Source organism: Centrocercus urophasianus, unplaced genomic scaffold (assembly GCF_019232065.1).
Source record: "Centrocercus urophasianus isolate 14NV4802_14NV808 unplaced genomic scaffold, USGS_Curo_1.0 seq_16, whole genome shotgun sequence".
NCBI classification, from domain to species: Eukaryota; Metazoa; Chordata; class Aves; order Galliformes; family Phasianidae; genus Centrocercus; species Centrocercus urophasianus.
Genome location: NW_024884711.1, coordinates 23,288,159 through 23,306,285, shown reverse-complemented (window position 1 = coordinate 23,306,285; position 18,127 = coordinate 23,288,159). Strand labels below are relative to the sequence as shown.

General features: G+C 37.1%; 1 protein-coding gene across 3 annotated transcripts in view; it reads right to left on the bottom strand.

The window, feature by feature from the left end:
* ICA1 (islet cell autoantigen 1) overlaps positions 1 to 18,127 on the bottom strand; it is a 67,920-nt gene that overhangs the window by 32,668 nt on the left and 17,125 nt on the right. For all 3 annotated transcript variants that reach the window (XM_042816995.1, XM_042816996.1, XM_042816997.1), the window contains exons 6-7: positions 17,590 to 17,713; positions 15,184 to 15,382 (exon numbers count right to left, since the gene is read on the bottom strand). In XM_042816995.1, the coding sequence (XP_042672929.1) occupies positions 15,184 to 15,382; positions 17,590 to 17,713 (323 nt within the window). The remainder of the gene's footprint in view (positions 1 to 15,183; positions 15,383 to 17,589; positions 17,714 to 18,127) is intronic.

Sequence of the window (18,127 nt, the reverse complement as noted above, 5' to 3'; positions counted from 1 at the left end):
TTTCCCCTAGTCCTCAAATTACCTCTAACACTTCTTAATTCTCCCTCTCCTTGCCTCCAGTTTTCCAAGCCAGAGGCATGGACTGCCCATGTATCAGTTTCCTAGAGAGTCCTGATGCTGGCTGACTAAGCTAATTCTTCCCAAAAGCTGCAACTGTTCTTGTCAAGATCTATCTTACAAACACAGTTGCAGAGCTGCAATTAGCAACTGGCTGTCTGAGAGCAGAAAATAATAATATCCAAAAGAGCTGAAATTATGATTAAACATACAAAAGAGCTCCTAAATCCAGGATTCCAAACAGATTCTATCATGTTGCTACTATCTGCAGTGAATGGAGATGAAACCATTGCACTCAAGATACAAACATATGCCAGACAAACCACTGCTTTGATTCTGATCTCTTTTTTAACTAAAGCAAAGTTGCCTATGCAACTTTGTCCTAGTTTCTAGGCTTTTTTTTTTTTTTTTTTTTTTCAAATCCTGTCAGCACTTTGGGTCAAGTGCCTGCCTTTTCTTCCTGTTTTGAAATCCATGTCACCAGGTCAGCTTTGCCTGCAACACATTCTTCTATGGTAGGCTACCTGGGTCAAGGACAACATCATGGCAAAAAGCAAAACACTTAAAGAACTTTCCTGTGTTGTTGTTTAGTTGTTTGGTTTTGTTTGTTTGTTCCTTTAGCAGTAACATAAACATATACATATACATATATATATATATATATACATACATATATACATATATACATATCTATATATATATACATATATATATATATATATACACATATATATACATACATATATATATATATAATATGTTTTTTGGAACATTGCCATTTTTAAATCCCAGAGGATTTTTTTTTTTTTTTTTTTTTTTTTTAAGATATTATACAAATATTATATTTACAAAGCAGCCTGACCGAGGACATGAGTTTTCACTTCTGTGGATTTTATTCAGTGGAATATGAAATTTGCTCTTTGCATCACATTTTTATCTCATTTCCCTCTAAAGTTTTTCAGTGCTCAGACTGTAAAACTTTTATGGCTTTGAATCTGTCGGCTCACATGCCGTGTAAGTGCAGCCTGGCAGTAATGACTAAGCCATAGTCAAAACTGCTTACTCCATAACCACTGACAGTCAGCAGATGTGAGCAACTCTCTGACCCCTGCGAGGATATAAAGTTATGGCTGGCTTGAATATTCTTCCTTTTTCCCTGAAAAAACCCAAAAGCTGGTTGTACCATCTTCTGATATATTCCATGATGGCTATCGCAGACATTGAATACTGCTAATTAGCCTTCCCTCTCTGGTTTACACAAACACTGACACAAAGAACTTATTTCTCTCGCGCTTTTTCTACCACCTCACTTCCTTCCCAGCTCTGTAATTACTCCTGCTGTTGCACATTGTATCTTTTCCAACTCTCTTATGTCTCTTTAGGTATGTGGAAAAACAAGAACCTCATCACACATTATGCATGTGGTTGTATGAATATTATCCAGTTGCATGAAGAATTGTTTTTCCCTATTCTATTTTTCTTATACCCAGACTCAAGTTGGATCTGCAATATCATATCAGTTCAGCCATTGCACTGAGGAAAAAAATTACGTTACTCTAAAAGAAAAAGTCAGAAGAGCACAAATGTATGATCAAAGATGTAAATAAGCTACTGTAAAAGGAATGAAAGATTTTTCAGTCTGGAAAAAAAGAGCTGAATAAGAGGTGCATTAGGAGGCCATCAGACAACACACAGACACAGGAAAAAGCTGTGCTTTGGCCACAAGAACCAGAGAGCATTATATTAAATCAGCATATTAAACTCAACACAAGAACAGCAGAGATTTGATGGAAATCACAGAATCATAGAGTCACCTCCAAGGTTGGAAAAGATCACCAAGATCATCCAGTCCAACTGTCCATCTCTCACCAGTATTTCTCACTAAACCACATCCCTCAGTGCCACACCTACACATTTCTAGAACGCCTCCAGGGATGGCAACTCCACCACCTCCCTGGGTAGTCTGTGCCAGCACTTGACCAATCTTTTGGAGAACAATTTTCTCCTAAAATTCAACCTGAACCTCCCCTTGTGCAACTTGAGGCCATTTCCTCTCATCCTATTTCTATTTACATGGGAGAAGAGGACAACTCCCACCTCATCTCAGATAGTCGTAAAGAGCAATAAGGTCACCCTGTGCACCTTCTCCAGACTGAACAATCTCAGTCACTCCTCAATAAGACTTGTGCTCCACATCCTCACCAGCTTTGTTACTCTTCTCTGAACATTCCCCAGGGCCTCAGAGTCTTTCTAGTAGTGAGGGGCACCACGTACTTGCTCTATGCAAGGTCCTGGTTGCTACTGTTAGTTGCAGATGACGGGCAGATGGTGGGACTTCTGCTTGAGCTAATATACCCATCCTGAAGAATCAGGTAATACTGAGGTGTGTGTGTAGGTCAGGGTGGGATTGTAAACAAGGTGCTGGACTGCGCCTGGATCAATGCCTTATCTGAAAGCTGGGCTGCAAAGGCAGTACAGATATTTTCCAAGCATTTTTCCTAAAAGACAGCAGTCTTTCTCATTTCACTGACACCTGTGTAACAGCAGGCTTTTCAGAATCAAAATTCAAAAGCATGTTGAATTTGCTAACTTAAAAAGTGTTCTCAATTGTGTTAAAAAGTGTTTTCAATTGCCAGGGTATATTGACACACTGCCCATGCCCAATCATGCCTAAGTAAGGGAAAGCATTTAGAAATACTCCCTAAATTGTAACTGTAGGACAAGAAGAAAGCTTTGAATTCACATAAATTCATTTGAGGAAGAGATGGGAGTAATTTTCAGACACTGATGATTTTTACAGTCATGGTTGCAGTACAGACAAAAGCCCAGATCTCAGTGCCTTACTTTCACAAAATTTTGTACCTCCCCACACTGAAATCTACAGATATCTTAAGATCTGGGATTTCAACTTTGAAAGCAGCATGTCATAACATACAGGATCCACCTGGACAGATCTAGCTTAGCTTCCAGCATCCATTGCCCAAGCACGTAGACAACACTCTTCAAGTTCTAGAGGGTTGTCTGCCAAGTGAAACTTTAACTCATTATATTTAAGAGGGGAGTGGTGCACCAAGCAGTAATATTGTCTGTGTAAATCCTCAGGAAAAAGATAGAAGCAGCAATTTTTATTTTGTATTGAACTTTTACTTTGCATTTGTGAAAATTGGTAGAGCAGCCCTCCTACTAGGTTAGATATTCTGATCAGAACTAGCTAAACATAGCCTGAACTCATACACCAAAAATCTTCCATCAATTCAGTCAATGAGGTATTCTGTTTCAAGACATCTCAAGAGTGTAGACTTTTTCCCTCACCTGTTTAACTTTCTGAGTTCAATCTGAGGCTTCTTCCTCCCTACTATTAATAGTATGGTAGTACAAAAACCTAAATCCAAACGCATCTTTGCAGCGGCAAAATTTTATTATATCCAAGTCAAATATCTTCAAGACATGAAAACAATCTCTGGCAAGCAACATTGCTCTTTGTGTTAAATAACTTTATGAACAACTGCCCTGCAGCAATGAATACACTTTCCACTCTTAAAAAATATTTTAGTCCCTTCAGAGGGAAAACAAACAAACAAAAACAGACTGAAAGGTACAGCCAAACAGCAACAGAAGTCTGATTTTTTTTTAAACTAAGGAATTATGGGGATCTCCCATTTCCTTCCCAATTTCTTCCCCTCCAGCATGGCCCAACACAGGGAGACAATAGCATGCCAGCTGAGGACAGCAGCCTCTGCTGAGTCCTTGCCACTCATCCAGCAGCTGGATGCAGCCTTGACCAAAGTTACATTTCTCAGCACAATCCAGTCAGTGCAACAAGCCAAAAGCCAGACAACAAAAATATTTAGCTTTGAGCCTTAAAAGAGTTTTTTTTTTTTTGTTTTGTTTTTTTTTTTAAACAAACAGAGGAGCACAGTGCAATTCCACAATAGGAATCCATCTGCTCAAACAGCTATCACTTCATTGCAATAAAGCACACAACACAAGGAGAAACTAACATGCTAGTTTTGAGAAAAATAGCTATAAAATACAGGATGCAACTGACTCTCAGGCATGACAGCTGAGTCACTCCAACCATAATTTCCTTTAAAGTGGAGAAAGGTTTGTTAAATTTAAGAACCAAGAATTGGCAACAGTACCGTATCTTCCATTCTTCAGAACCTCACTCCAATTCATTACAGAAACCATGATCACAGCACAACAACCATATGCTGAAAATTAGGCAAAGCAAAAAAGAAAATTGTCACACCATCTTACAGGACTCAGGCCTCCAAGACCACAAATCTAGAGATGTATCAAGCATTACTTTTCCATCAGATTAACTACACAGTTTTTAAAAATGATTTTGAATTAAACAAAAGCTAAACAAGTTCACAGAAGACTTATTTCAATTAGGAGTTGTTTACTTCAATCAAACCTGTGAAGAAAACACTTTTAAGCTAAGTTCATATATGACATTGTCAATACAAAGTGAATGCTTGCATTGAGCTTTGCACGGGTTGAACTACATTTAGGCACAATCTTTTGAAAAGCTGCATATATGTAAGGTCATCCCTGTTCTTAGGAAAAGGGCTGTAAGTACTACTGACTTTTCCTTTCCAAAAAATCGTCCCCCATTTTTCAAATGCACAGCTCTGTGCTCTGTTATCCACCACCTTCAATTGCAATGGAAAGGTATCTCACAGTACTTTGATTCATTTTTATAGTTTGGATCAACATGCAAGTTACTTTCAAAAGAGAACAAACAGTAAATGACAACGTAAAGGAACGGAGGGCAATAACAACCTCGCATCTAATCTGACTAACAGAAGGTCTGCATTTCCTACTTCAAGCAGCCTAAGTACATGCCTCAGCTTTCTACTGGTGACAAATTTCAGTATTAGTCAAACTCAGGATGCGTGCTATACCAGGCTGAAAGGCAAAAAATGTACTGATGCTAATGCAGCCCTTGAAACAATGACATGCACAGAAAAAAGTTACCAATAATTTGCCAAGTCCGCTGACTAGGAAACTCCTAAATTGCATGCAAGACAACATTCACCTGCATAGCATTACTTCACACTTTTGGGATAGATCTTTATGATATGACACCAACTGCAGTTTTAGTAGTAAGCACACATCTGTAAGCCTACAGTTAAGAGTAATTACCACAATAGCATGCTTGGACACATACTATTCTTAACTGGAAAAAGGTGCACATTTTTGCACAAGAACATATATCCTCTTTAGGGAGGGAGGTTGATATATGAACTTGATATGGTATCTCATATCCTCAAATGACTGACAAAATCCAACAGCACAAATGTCTATAACTCGATACAGTCTGAAAACAGACTTTTTTTGTAACTATAATACAAGTCTGCAAGATGCCAAAAATGACTATTCAGATTTGTAGCACAAAGCAGGCCAACTAAAACAGATGACAAAAGCAAATAAATAAGCTTCCAGGTATGGAAGATCTTCATCAGCTCTAAACCACAGGTAACCTGGACTTAGCATTAAATGTGCTGAGAATCACTCTTAGTTCTTCACAAGTCAACTGTGTTAATTATATTGCACAATCTGAAAGCAAAGCAAGGTTGGTACACATGAAGCAGGGAGGTGCTGGCAAGTGTAGAACAATTAGACAGTTAGCTCTTGCAGGAGATAGAGACAGGTAATTACTGCTTTTGAAAGCTGCTGGAAGGCCAGCTAGAGAGGTAATGTAAAGAAAATTGAAACACAGCACAAAACTAAACTCTCTACTATGTCCATTTCATTCACCTAATAATTACATAGCTCAGCTTCTATCTCATTTATTGAAGGTATGTTAAATCCTTCAGATGCAACATCACAGACAACTGCATTTATATTTTTCATTCCCTTGCATCAAAATCAAATTCTTCAGGGCCTGAACAAGACTATTACTTGACTCGGAGGTGCTTCTGAGCAGGTGGATGGGGAAACTGAGTCATCTGGAATTAGGCAAAGGGATGTTAAAAACTCACGTTTAAGGGCAGTAACATTTTCCCCAGTTAGAGCATCAAAAAATACTAGTTGGCTGCAAGGTCCTTTTGCAACCCTTCCTGTGAAGGGTTGTGATGTACTTGTGATCGGTGAACGCATAATGTACTGGGAAATGCCACTGACACACTAAGCAAATACTAGCGGTATGACACCAATACCCCCAGAAATATACTTGTACCATCAACATGATAACCAGGTCGCTTTTAATAGCTAATGCAGGAAGAAAAGTCATGCAGTTGAGTTTCAGATTTTGCCTTTTTTTTTTTTTTTTTTTTTTTTTTTTTTTTTTTTTTTTTTTTTTTTAATCAATTTGGTTCTATGAAGAGAAGGAGAAAAATCAAACATAGTATCTTAGAGAAGATTCAGAGCCTATGTAGCACATAACTGAATAGCAAAAGGCCTTATGAAGTATAAGCAGATGGACTACATTATGTATGTGCCCAGGCATTTTAGGAAAGTATAAGAATGAATTCCTGGGCAGTGGTGACCAAAAAACTTCTTTCTCTTGTGTAAACAAAGTTTTCCCCAACAGCTGTATTCCCCTTCCTGTTTATCCTTCTCTCCTGCAGAATTATCTCAGTTCGTTCACATCTGTACTTCATTTATTTTTAAAAAATATTTCTTTAGCTACCTCCTAGCTTTTCAGATTATTAAGGCTGAGGGAATTTTCCAAATCTCATTTCTCCTTTTACAACCTATCTTGTTTACATTTTTACACTTCATTTGCGCTCTGAATTCAAATAATGTTCCACATGGGGTAGGGCTTTACCCACACAGATCAGTTTGCAGGATTAGAGTTTTCAAGTGACCACTTGAAATTGCCTAGGCAATTATCATTTCTTCTTGATTTTAAGACCAAAACACAGCAGGATAATTAAGTGAAAACATTTGTAAAAAAAAGCATTTGGTTGCTCCTGTCTTCCTTTTTATTAAATTTCATGATTACCTTTAATGCTTACACATTCCACAATTATTAGATTTTAAAAATCTGTTGAAGCCTAAAGTTTGCCACATCATATTTGAGAACACCTTTCTAACATTGGGGTTCATGACAATAACCAATACATTAAAGATTAAGTTAACACTATTATTGCGTTAAATCACTTAACTTTTTTAATTTGCTTTATTCTGATGAAGTACTACACGTTCTTCTAATGATACGAACAGTGGTTTTAACCTATTTTGTCTTGAGCTACAAGGATGAAATTGCACCACAATATAAAACACGCCACGTCCACTTTTTTTTTTTTTTTTTTTGCATTTCAACTAGGTTGCACATAACAAGATCACTAAAATATGTCTAACACTAACACTTCATTGCCTTTTTTTTTTTTTTTTTTTTTTTTTTTTACAGCCATTTTGCTGGGTCTCAAGTGACTCTTTTTAAAAATAATTGAGTGGATGATGAACCACCTCTCAAGGGCAAGCATCAGCCTCTGGAAGCAACTCTATCCTACAAGCAATACATCTGAAGATGATGTAATCTGTTCCAAAAAGCTTGCTTCTATTGCTAAATAGCATCCTTTTATTATGCTTTTAAAAGAGCAACTCTATCACAAATTGTTACTTTGCATTTAACCTAGTAACAATCATCAGTGATATTCCGTATACATGAAATAGCTTCAGAAAATCGTTGAGTTTTTTCTCATTCAAAATCCTTACAATTAGTACTTGAAATGGTAATTTAAATTTATAAGATTATAAAATACACTGTGAAAAACTTTAGCTTAAGGTCAATTTGTCATAAAAAGGTGATTTTCTTAAAACTGATTTAAAATGCTTAAGTATTTTGTATGTAAAGTACATTTTGGTTTGGGTTTCTGCAATTAATGCTACTGAATTTGACACTGAAGAACACGGAAAAAGCTTTACATCAGAAACAGCACAAAAAGATGTTCTCAGCACTGAAACTTCATCTGACATTACAAGGAGAGACAGTGATGACAGATGATCAAAAACTATCATTTTTTACAGAGAGCACTTTCAGTGTGTTCTACTTTCGATTGACATGATTTCTAAATAAATCATTAAATTTAACACTCCCAGTAGCATACAATTCTATATTAAAGAAGTATTAATTATGTTCTTTCTGTCCCAACGAGAAAGAAACAAAGTGTTTGGGTGAGACATTAGGAAAAACTTCTCTGAAAGAATGGGCACACGCTGCCCAGGGAGGTGGTGGAGTCACCATCCCTGGAGTTGTTCAAGAAACATGTTGGTGTGGTACTAAGGAACATGACTTAGTGGGCAACGTCAGCCACAGGTGGATGGTTGGTTTAGATGATCTTGGAGATCTCTTCCAACCTTAATTATTCTATGATTCTGATTTCCTTGACGGCAATAAGCATGCCACAAGAAGTAAAGGATGTGAATGCTGTTATCTCTGTCATCACTTTGCTACACTGAGATACAGATCTCTGAATGCTAAGTGATGATGTCTCACTAATTTTAGAGTGCAGCAAATATTACTGGGTATCCCAGAATTTCACTTCATATCTTCTGATGATTAACAGCAACCCAAATCAGCAAACCGATCAGCAAGAGTGATAAAGATGGACTATCAAAGTGATAGAACCTACCTTTTCACATTTCTATTAGGCATGATGAAATTTTTCAGTATTTTTCACATAGTTGTGCCACAAACATCTCATATCTAATTATGGTCTACTGAAACTACTTATAGGTCCTTCTGTCATCTCCAGGGAACAACAATCATCATCTACTATACCACATGCAAATGCTTACATTTTTGGCACCTAAGGGCAAAAAAAAAGCTTTAAATTTTGCAACAGTTAACTTAAGAAGTTACTGTGGAAGTATCACTGAAAAAGAAACAGAAACAGCCGCTATCTAAAACATTATTCTTTTTTTTAAACCAAAGTAAACAGTAAATACCATAGCTGGCTCCAAAGATGAATCATTTACAGTGCTATTTGTAACTATGGCAGCTGAAAGTATTGATGTACAATCAATGAAAATACAGATGATATAGTATATTTGAAAGCTTAGCTTATGTAATTATCATACTAGAGCAGAAAAAGACACTCACCCTATCCTGGGCTCACATAGGAAACTCCAGTAGAGTGGATCTCCAGAAGAGATCCTTCCCCACTGGCAGTCAGCTCTTAAATGGGTCTAGGAGAGGTGCAGCCAGGCTCCACCCCTTCCTGCAGCACAGGTGAATTGCCTGTGCTCCTGTGGCTTGACTCAGTGCTCACCTCAGGTGATCAATCATAGGTTCAGGCCGTGATTCAGCAGCCTCATCCAATTGATTACACCACTCTGACTGCAAATGCCAAAAGACATTTTTCTTTGGGATGCTGGTATACTTTGCTACTTGGAAAAACAATACACTTTCCAGCTTAATATCATCTGCAGAAGTAATTAACTTCAGCACATTTTCTTTCAGTTGACTTGTAAATAATTAAACTAGAACACCATCAAAATCCACAAAACTTTTAAGACTATCACCCTCAACTGAATTTCATTTACTAGATGAGCAAAGTCACTTGGAAAATGTATTACAAAAGCACATGTCATGGTAGGAAAACAGACTAATTGATTTTCAACATATTTTCTAGCTTTATTTTCTATGAGTTTGTTTAGTGTTCCTCAACCAACGGTCTCAGCTCTTAAGTGCACTTACTATTTAATGCAAGTTTAAATTCATTTTCTCAGTAAGCACTTTTGAACAATCCAGATTTATTACATGCAATGTATTTTTTCTACTACTTTCATAATTTGAATAGAACCACAAAATAACAAAATTCTGTAAAGCTATTTACAAACTTGTGTTGTTCACTACTCCTCATTTTGTTACTCTCTAAATGCCTACAGATTTTCTTTTCATTATTTTACCACAAACTGAAATTATTTTTACAAGGATGTGAACTGTCAAATTCATTCTTGTTTCAAAAGATCAGTACCATATTAGTTGTCTTTTATCCTTTCCTTAGATTTTTTGCACTTCCTTAGCACTTCAGGAGATTTAAGTTTAACAGACAATTAAAAAAATAATCCTTAAGCACATTTCCACAGTGCCTCCAGTCTTGCAGGGCTGTTTGCAGCTCTGGTGTTAAAGGAGGATTGGAATATGGAGAGCTAGAGATGATGCTGTAACATGGGACAGCCCCTTCAGCATCACACAAGCCAAACTGCTCTCATACCAGGCTGAGCTGATAGGCAGGGAGACAGTAGAAGAACAAAGATGTAGGGGTGTCAACAGCCTCCAAAACCTTCCTGTAAAGCTGTGGCAGATGCATCTTATCCAGACTTGCTAGGGCTTTACAGTATATACATTCCGATGTTTCCCTTTTGACCTTTTGATCAATTAATTTATTTAGATTCTCATTCTTCCCCGGGCATCCATACAAGCTTTAACTTCTTTCCTAAAAGACATCCAGCAGGGAACTTGTGCTGATCAGCTACTCCCTGCATGAGTATATTTATAAAAACAACAGTCTAAATGATTGTTATGTCTTCTTCTTGAGTTTTCCTTTTTCTTACTGCTTTCCCTTTCTCTTGCCAGACTTATGTTTAAAATGCCACTTAAGGACAATCATTTTGTTTCAAGTATATATAGAGTCCTACTACTATGAAGAACTTGAGATGAACTGCCCCCAGTTCATCTCACAGTTCAGCTGCAAGCTTGCAAGTTCCTCACAACTGCAAAGTAACAGTCAGACATTAAGGGACTTATAATTTTTAAGATCCCTAGGGAAAGTGGGAATGTACTGACACTTTTCTTCCATGGTAGGATGTATTCCAGCTCTTCAGCACACTAAAGTAGACTCTACCCTGTAATGCTGCACCTCAAACTATCTCATCTCCCTGAACAAGGAGGCCCAGTATACTCCGTACTACTTGTCCCCATGGTTCCCACAAACATGCTGATCAAGAAACTACTCCTCTTCCAGACAGTACTCCAATCTAATATATAATGCTTTACAAACAGAGATATATCACTGCTATCTCAGTACCATAGGGCTTGCACTGTATTTCAAGCGGATGAATCTCACAGCATTCACAAAGCTCTGCAGCAAACACCCCATGCATTGCTTATTTGCAGTTTCAACCTCATCTTCCTCCCACTGTTTGGTTCATACAGAAGCAGAGATCCTTGCAAAGCAGAGGGGACTATGCAACAAGGAGAAATTGAGCCATCAACAGTTTACAGATTGTGTTTCCACCCCTGGGGCAAACAGTTCCAGGTATACTGAACCATGACAGAGCCCCAGCCTCCACATACCCAGTTCTCAGTACACTGCTACACCACAGCTTGCCTGAGGCATCCCAGTACTTACAAAGCTCTGTGCATTTACAAAGCCACTTCAGCTTTGGCTTGAACCTCAGAACAAAGGGAAGCAAAGAGCAGAAAGAGGATGAAACAAAAACCCATATATACAGTAAGGATTAATTTGTTCTACCAATGTAGTATTATATTTATCTTGCCATCTAAACGATTTTTCATATAATTAAAGTTCAGTATGATATTTTTTCAACTTTTTTTAATTTTTAATCTGTTCCAGGAGATACTGTAATGTCTAGTTTATACAGTGTGATATAAACATTCTTATCAAAACATCTAAAATAGCTTAGCTAAATAAAATTGAACCAAACAGCCTCTTCTGTGTTCCTTATAGGCAGAAAACTCATGGAAAATCTTCTTTGTATTTTCAGAGCTACAGTGAGGAGATTCAAGGACCACCATTGGGCTATTTGGTCTGTAATCTTACAGTATCACAGCAGAGCTCACACTGCAGGGTGCAGTCAACAGACAGATAGAACAGCCAAGACTTAACAAACTCACAATCCTAATCAATGGTGGTAAATTTGGTGAATGAATATTATCTCAATGAAGTTACTTTAAATATCACAGTACTGCATAGCAAAGCACTGGTAGGGAACCTGCTTTGGCAGGGGGGTTGGACTCAGCGATCTCTGGAGGTCCCTTCCAACCCCTACAATTCTGTGATTCTGTGAAACTGGGGATGAAAGACCACTGTATTTATAGCTGTGCTTTAGTATCCATAAATCACAGAGTCATAGAATGGCCTGGGATGAAAAGGACCTCAAAGATCATCGAGTTTCAACCCCCTGCTCTTTGCAGGGTTGCCAACCACCAGACCAGGCTGCCCAGAGCCACATCCAGCCTGGCCTTGAATGCCTCCAGGGATGGGGCATCCACAGCCTCCTTGGGCAACCTGTTTAGTGTGTCACCACACCCTGAGTGAAAACCTTCCTCCTAATACCTAATTTAGATCTCCCCTGCCTTTGTTTAAGACCATTCCCCTTTGTCCTGTCACTATTCACTCATGTAAACAGTCGTTTATAATTAGTTTATAGGAAGAATAAAAAGAACAACAAACCTCCCAAAAAAAACAGTGGAGGTGCATAGCATTTATAGAACACTGTGGGGAGAAGTAAACACTTTACCTGTTTCCTTGGTTTGACTCAAGTAGTAACAATCACAAGAATATCTTCATGTAACAAGGTAAAAAGTTTGTTCTGGGGGTTATTGCTGGAAAAACAACACCGAACACTTTGAAAGTGGCAGTATAGCTGGATCTATTGTATTTACAGCAATGTCTTGGAAATAGCAGTAGAAAACTCAAGTACCTCACTGCTTTGAAAGAGAGCTACAAAAATACCAATGTTTTAACTCAGATTTTATCAGCTCTGAAAATACTGACTCAACTGTTGATCTTTTAGCCTTAGCTACTCTGAGGTATGAAAAGCCCATCTGGATTGATTTAGCTTTGGTCTCCTGAAACAAGTACTGCCTCTGTACACATAGTGATGTATTTATATTATGAAGGCCTACGCAACTGAAAAACAGTTCTATAATCAAGTGATATAAATAGTGCTGATGCACTGGGTACATTAAAGATCTCTATACCAGCACTGTTTACTCAAAATTAAAGACACTCACTGAAGTAGCACATAGCATTTTCACAACACAAAGTCTGAATAATTTTTTTTTTCAAATGCTCTCTCAGATCAGCTCCATTAACCACTTGCTAGTGTATCACTACATAAGAAACTCCAGATCAAACATTTCTCAATGACGATGGCATATTTGAGAACTAAAAAAATCTTACATCTGTAATTATGGTATTTTTCTCACAAAGTTAAGCATGAATTAAATTGCAAGATCCAAAATAAGCCTTAAAAGCTCTGCACTACACTGCCACACTATGGTACAATCAAGATCTGCAAGCGAGAATATAACAAAAAGAGAATAAAAATAACTTCTATAATTATCTGAGATGAAGTACCTACCATCTGTTATCTTTATCTACTACAACTCCAAAGCACTAAAAACAAACTTGTGCCTTGTTCAGCATCAGCTACCTAGGTAAATTATACTTATGGATTTTGCTTCGGTAATGTTTTTCAAAAACGAAAAAAGTTTAACTTCTGCAAGTGTTAAAACATGTAGGAAAGTTGATACCAGGAGCATTCTTTACTTTGCTGGCTGCAAAACATAGAGGTTTTTGTTCTCTACAATACTATGTGATCTGAAAGGTTTTCTGTTGACGGCCAGAGAAAAGAAAGGTTCAAAGACATTCTTTAAGTATTTTTTGAGGTATTCAAGGCAATGCTACAGAATTTTAGCATCTACATCGAACACATCAATGATTTGCTTTGTTGCTAAAATATAACTCATTTTAGACTTGCAAACTTTTCAATATATTTAACATGGTACAAATAGGAAAATTTTCCTAAATACTTCTAAGTTTAAAAAGACTTTATTTTTGCTGACCTTGAAGCACAGTAACACAAGAGGACTGAAATTTCACATGCAGCTTTTTAAATGCACAGCTCATGAGTCAAAGCATAAATTATTTTAATTACTTTGCCATTTACATAATTTATACCTTCCATAGCATTTGTTTTTCAAGAAAGCTATAAGTCAACTTCGTATGACCATTACCAGCACTACTTTATTCATTCTAACATTCCATTTTTTAAGTGTTTTTCTAATAAATCAAACATTATACATAAGCAATTGGCTGACGCCAAGACCATACCAATTATTTTACCTGTAAGAACTTGCCATTATAAACATTTCCCACAAGGCATAATAAAATACTTGCCTGGTGCCACAATACTCACAGGAATATCCTGAACTGAAGTATATTAAATAAAGATTAGATGGCTAGCTGGAATTTCATCTATTCCACCCCTTTCTTAATTGCTATTGTCACCATTTCAGTTTACAAGAAATGGTACAGTCTAGATACATACCAGTTCCTTTCCATTAGGATGGCTCACTCAAGTTTTTAAACTCCAAATTATGCACCTTTCATCTCCAAACATTTCCAGTCACAGAAAGATGACTGCTCAAGCCATTAATGAACAAGGATTGTCTTAAGAAAAGTTCCAGTCCTTCAACTAACACATGCAAGGGCCTCCTGAGCATTCCTGATCAGGATCAACCCAAATAAATTCTATCCTCACATTTGGCAACAAATCTGTAGGCTATCCTCTGTGACTTGTGATTGGCAGGGGAGGAATATAGTCAACCTGAGAGACACTGAAGGAAGACAATTTATGGAGAGTGCATTCTTAACAGTTTTAATGGTTAGTTGTTGCCCAGGAATCATGCTGAACTGTATATGGAACTCCTCCCTTAAATCTGACACCATCCATTCTGAATAATCCTGCTTTTAACTGCACCCAAAGATTTATCAGCGGATACTGGCATTTCTGATATTCTGTCCATTTTAGGTACAAAAATCTATTTTCCTTTCCCAGATGAAAGCAGACATCTTCTTCAATTAGTCATTCAGGTACCACAGCTAAGTATTTAAAATTAGATAGCCTTCTTTAAAACATGTATTTTATATGAATTATAAAGATTTAAGATGAAGTTAAATTGACTACTGAAAAATGTTATTTCTTACTACCATATCTTCCCTTACAGCCTACTCTTCTTTGAAGGATATTGTATTCCATATCAGATTAATTGGAGTTCTGTCACACGGAAAAAGATTAGTTACGTTTAATGGCCTTTTTAGCACTGCAGAGTTATATCTTCCTGAGAACAATCAAAATCATGCTTCACTGCTTCATCAGGCATCCCATTCTAAGAAACTACAAGAAATGTCATACCTTCCTGAACTTTTCCATCTGCTTATAAAGATCTGGATCCAGCTCCTGAGACACATCTTTCATCCAAAGCAGAGCTCCTCTGTATTCAGTTCGATACTGTTCCATGCGATTTACTGTCAGCCACGTGTCTGATATGGCCCTATATCTGAATGTCTCCACTTCTTGATATAACCTAGTCAAAGGAGCACGCAGTGCTAATCTGGGGAAGACATGAAGAAATGAGGGGAAGGAAGTCATTCTGCAAAAGCACACAAATTAATATAATTACTGATACTTTGCTAGTAATCAAAAGACAGAAATAAAAAAGAATTCACTCAATTTTTACTCTGTGTTCAGATATTTGAACAGATTGGTTGGGAATATACACAAAATTGATAGTTTTGTATACATACTGTGTTTCCAGTTCTCCTAGTCAAGTAGCAGCCTTTCATAGTTTCCTTCACTTACTCATGCAAGTGGAAAAGAAACTTTGGTTAATGTGTATATTTTATTTAGCTAAAATGCTTTTATTTACTTTTTTAACTTTCCTCTTAGCAAGTTGCATTTAACAAGTGCAAGAATATACCTGAAGTCATTTTTATTACTGGATACATACCACAGATGCATCAAGATAGTCATGTCAAGCTTCAGAAAAAGCATTTCTATTAGCCTTTAATCTTCATATATACATGTAAACAAAGAAGTAATCAGTCAGGTGCCTAACTAACTGATTCATTTTTCTTTATTTTGAGGAATCCAAACAATTCTTTTGAAGGATATTTATCTTTGGGAAGATTTTAGGGATTTTCTTAAATGTTTGTTTCAGATACTACACTTTGGAGAGGCAGCAGGGGACACTGTTGTCTTCCCTATGCCATCACTTCAGCTCCTAATGGGACAGAATTACTCCAACTTTTGCCATGTTTCCATCTGCTGCTTCTGCTTTCCTGTTTCTTGCCAGCAGCCACCTCGCTGGAAAGGGTTCAATCAGTTCCACACCAGTGTAGAGCTAGTTTAATTTGTCACTTAGGGACTTCCTAGGCCTAAGAGAATCTCTAATTTCAGCTCCAATAGCCAGCAAATTTCATTTACTTGATCTCCGGATTGCTACTGGCATTCAAAATAAGTAAGAACAATTTTCACTCCAAGATGAGCTTGAAGATGGCTCAAGAAGAAAAGAAAGACAAACATCTGTTTTTATTTTTATGGGAAATAATTTTGAAAGACATCTTACTTGACGTACATTTAAGAGATATAATAAAACATGAACTTCTTACTGGGTCTTTTTTGGATATAATGTACATTCTTCTTCAATTCTACAAATACCTAACCAGTCATTCAAATGAAAAATTCACTTTACATGGACAGACTGTACAGTGTGATTTGTGAAAAATGTTGAGCTACTTAAAAAAGCAAACATTTAGGGGTTTTGCTCAAAGGTACGTTACATATGTTCTGAAGATCTTACTCAGGGCTGTTCCTGGATGTGCTAATGACCAAACTGTAGCCCAAGATAAACATGAAATCCTCAGTACTTGGTAGGTGAACTTTTTATTTTGAGCCAAACAGCTGCACTGCTCAGCAAAAGCTGGAAAGTGTCATGATAATTAAAAGTCTCCCCAAATCCTTTAGGAGTAGAGAATTTGATTTTTCCTTTGTCATGAAACTGAACTTTCCCTTCTGACTGATGGAAAATTTAAATCTTTCATAGTACTAATATGGAAAAAACAAACCACAAAATCCTACACACATAATGAAACCCAACAAGATCAAGTACTGTTGCTTGTAAACCCTTTGAAAAAGCACAGTCAGTGAGACATCGAAAACTCTACAGAAAAGCAGAAGTTTGCGTGTTTGTGCCCCCCTGTATCCTTCACATTATACTAATCTGCTCCTACCAATCTACATAAGGTCAGCAGGATGTTTCCTTGAGATTCTTTCTGTAAGGTTAAAGCAGGAAATGGCTTTGTTTCCTTGAGGTGTGAGACTCTATGGTCCAGAAAAAGTCACCTCCTACCCCTCTCAGGACCTAGACACCTCCCCAGAATAGGAATGCTGCAGTGTTTTTCCACATAATGAGAATTGCAGCTAAGCAGGAAAGAGACTTGAACCAGCTCCTTTACTGCCCCACTGCCAGACAGGCCATGCAGATAGCACCTGTATAGCTTCAGAACTGCTGAGCTGAACAGGCATAAGTGGAGGAATCTGGAGATCCAGAGACACGGCAGGCCCAGGGGACAGAAAACAGATGTGGCAAAAGTACTCACAGCAAGCCAGAAATATTACCCGTACTTCGACAGTTTTGTTCAATAACAAATTTCTTATCACTTTGTTCCTCACATATCTATAGTGGTAAAATCAATTACAGCAATGATGAATGAACTACCATTATCCCATGTGATCAGATGGTAATTCTGACATACATACCTTTGCTGAGAAGAAAAGCAGAGGGCCTTTCCAGTTGCTTGCATCATTTTTCCTGCTCTCGTTTTATCCTGAGAACCCTGTGACCGAAGAAATTTCCCCAATTCATTTTCTTCCTGAGACAGAACTAACGAAAAATAAACGAGTGATCAAACATGTAATTTAAAACATTACTAACAGCTTTTAAATTGGCCTAACGTCAAATAGGTTAAGTCACTCCAAAACCAAGCAGCACAGAAGAATTAATTTCATGGACTTTCTGAATTTATGAATCAGAATATTTGATGAGTTTCCTGTATTTAACAAGAACCACTATTTTGTCAGTGCCAAGAGTCAAAAGAAAAAAACATGCTACTTAGTTCTTGAACAAAAATAAATAAATAAATAAATAAATAAAAAATCAAGGTTGGATTACATGGAGGTCCCAAAAGTGGCATAACTGTAGTATCTAATCTGGTCTTTGTTTTTCAAGCTTGATTACTGACTTTTTTTACTACGAAAAATCTAGTAACTTCTGTTAAACAGCATTTATTTTCAAATT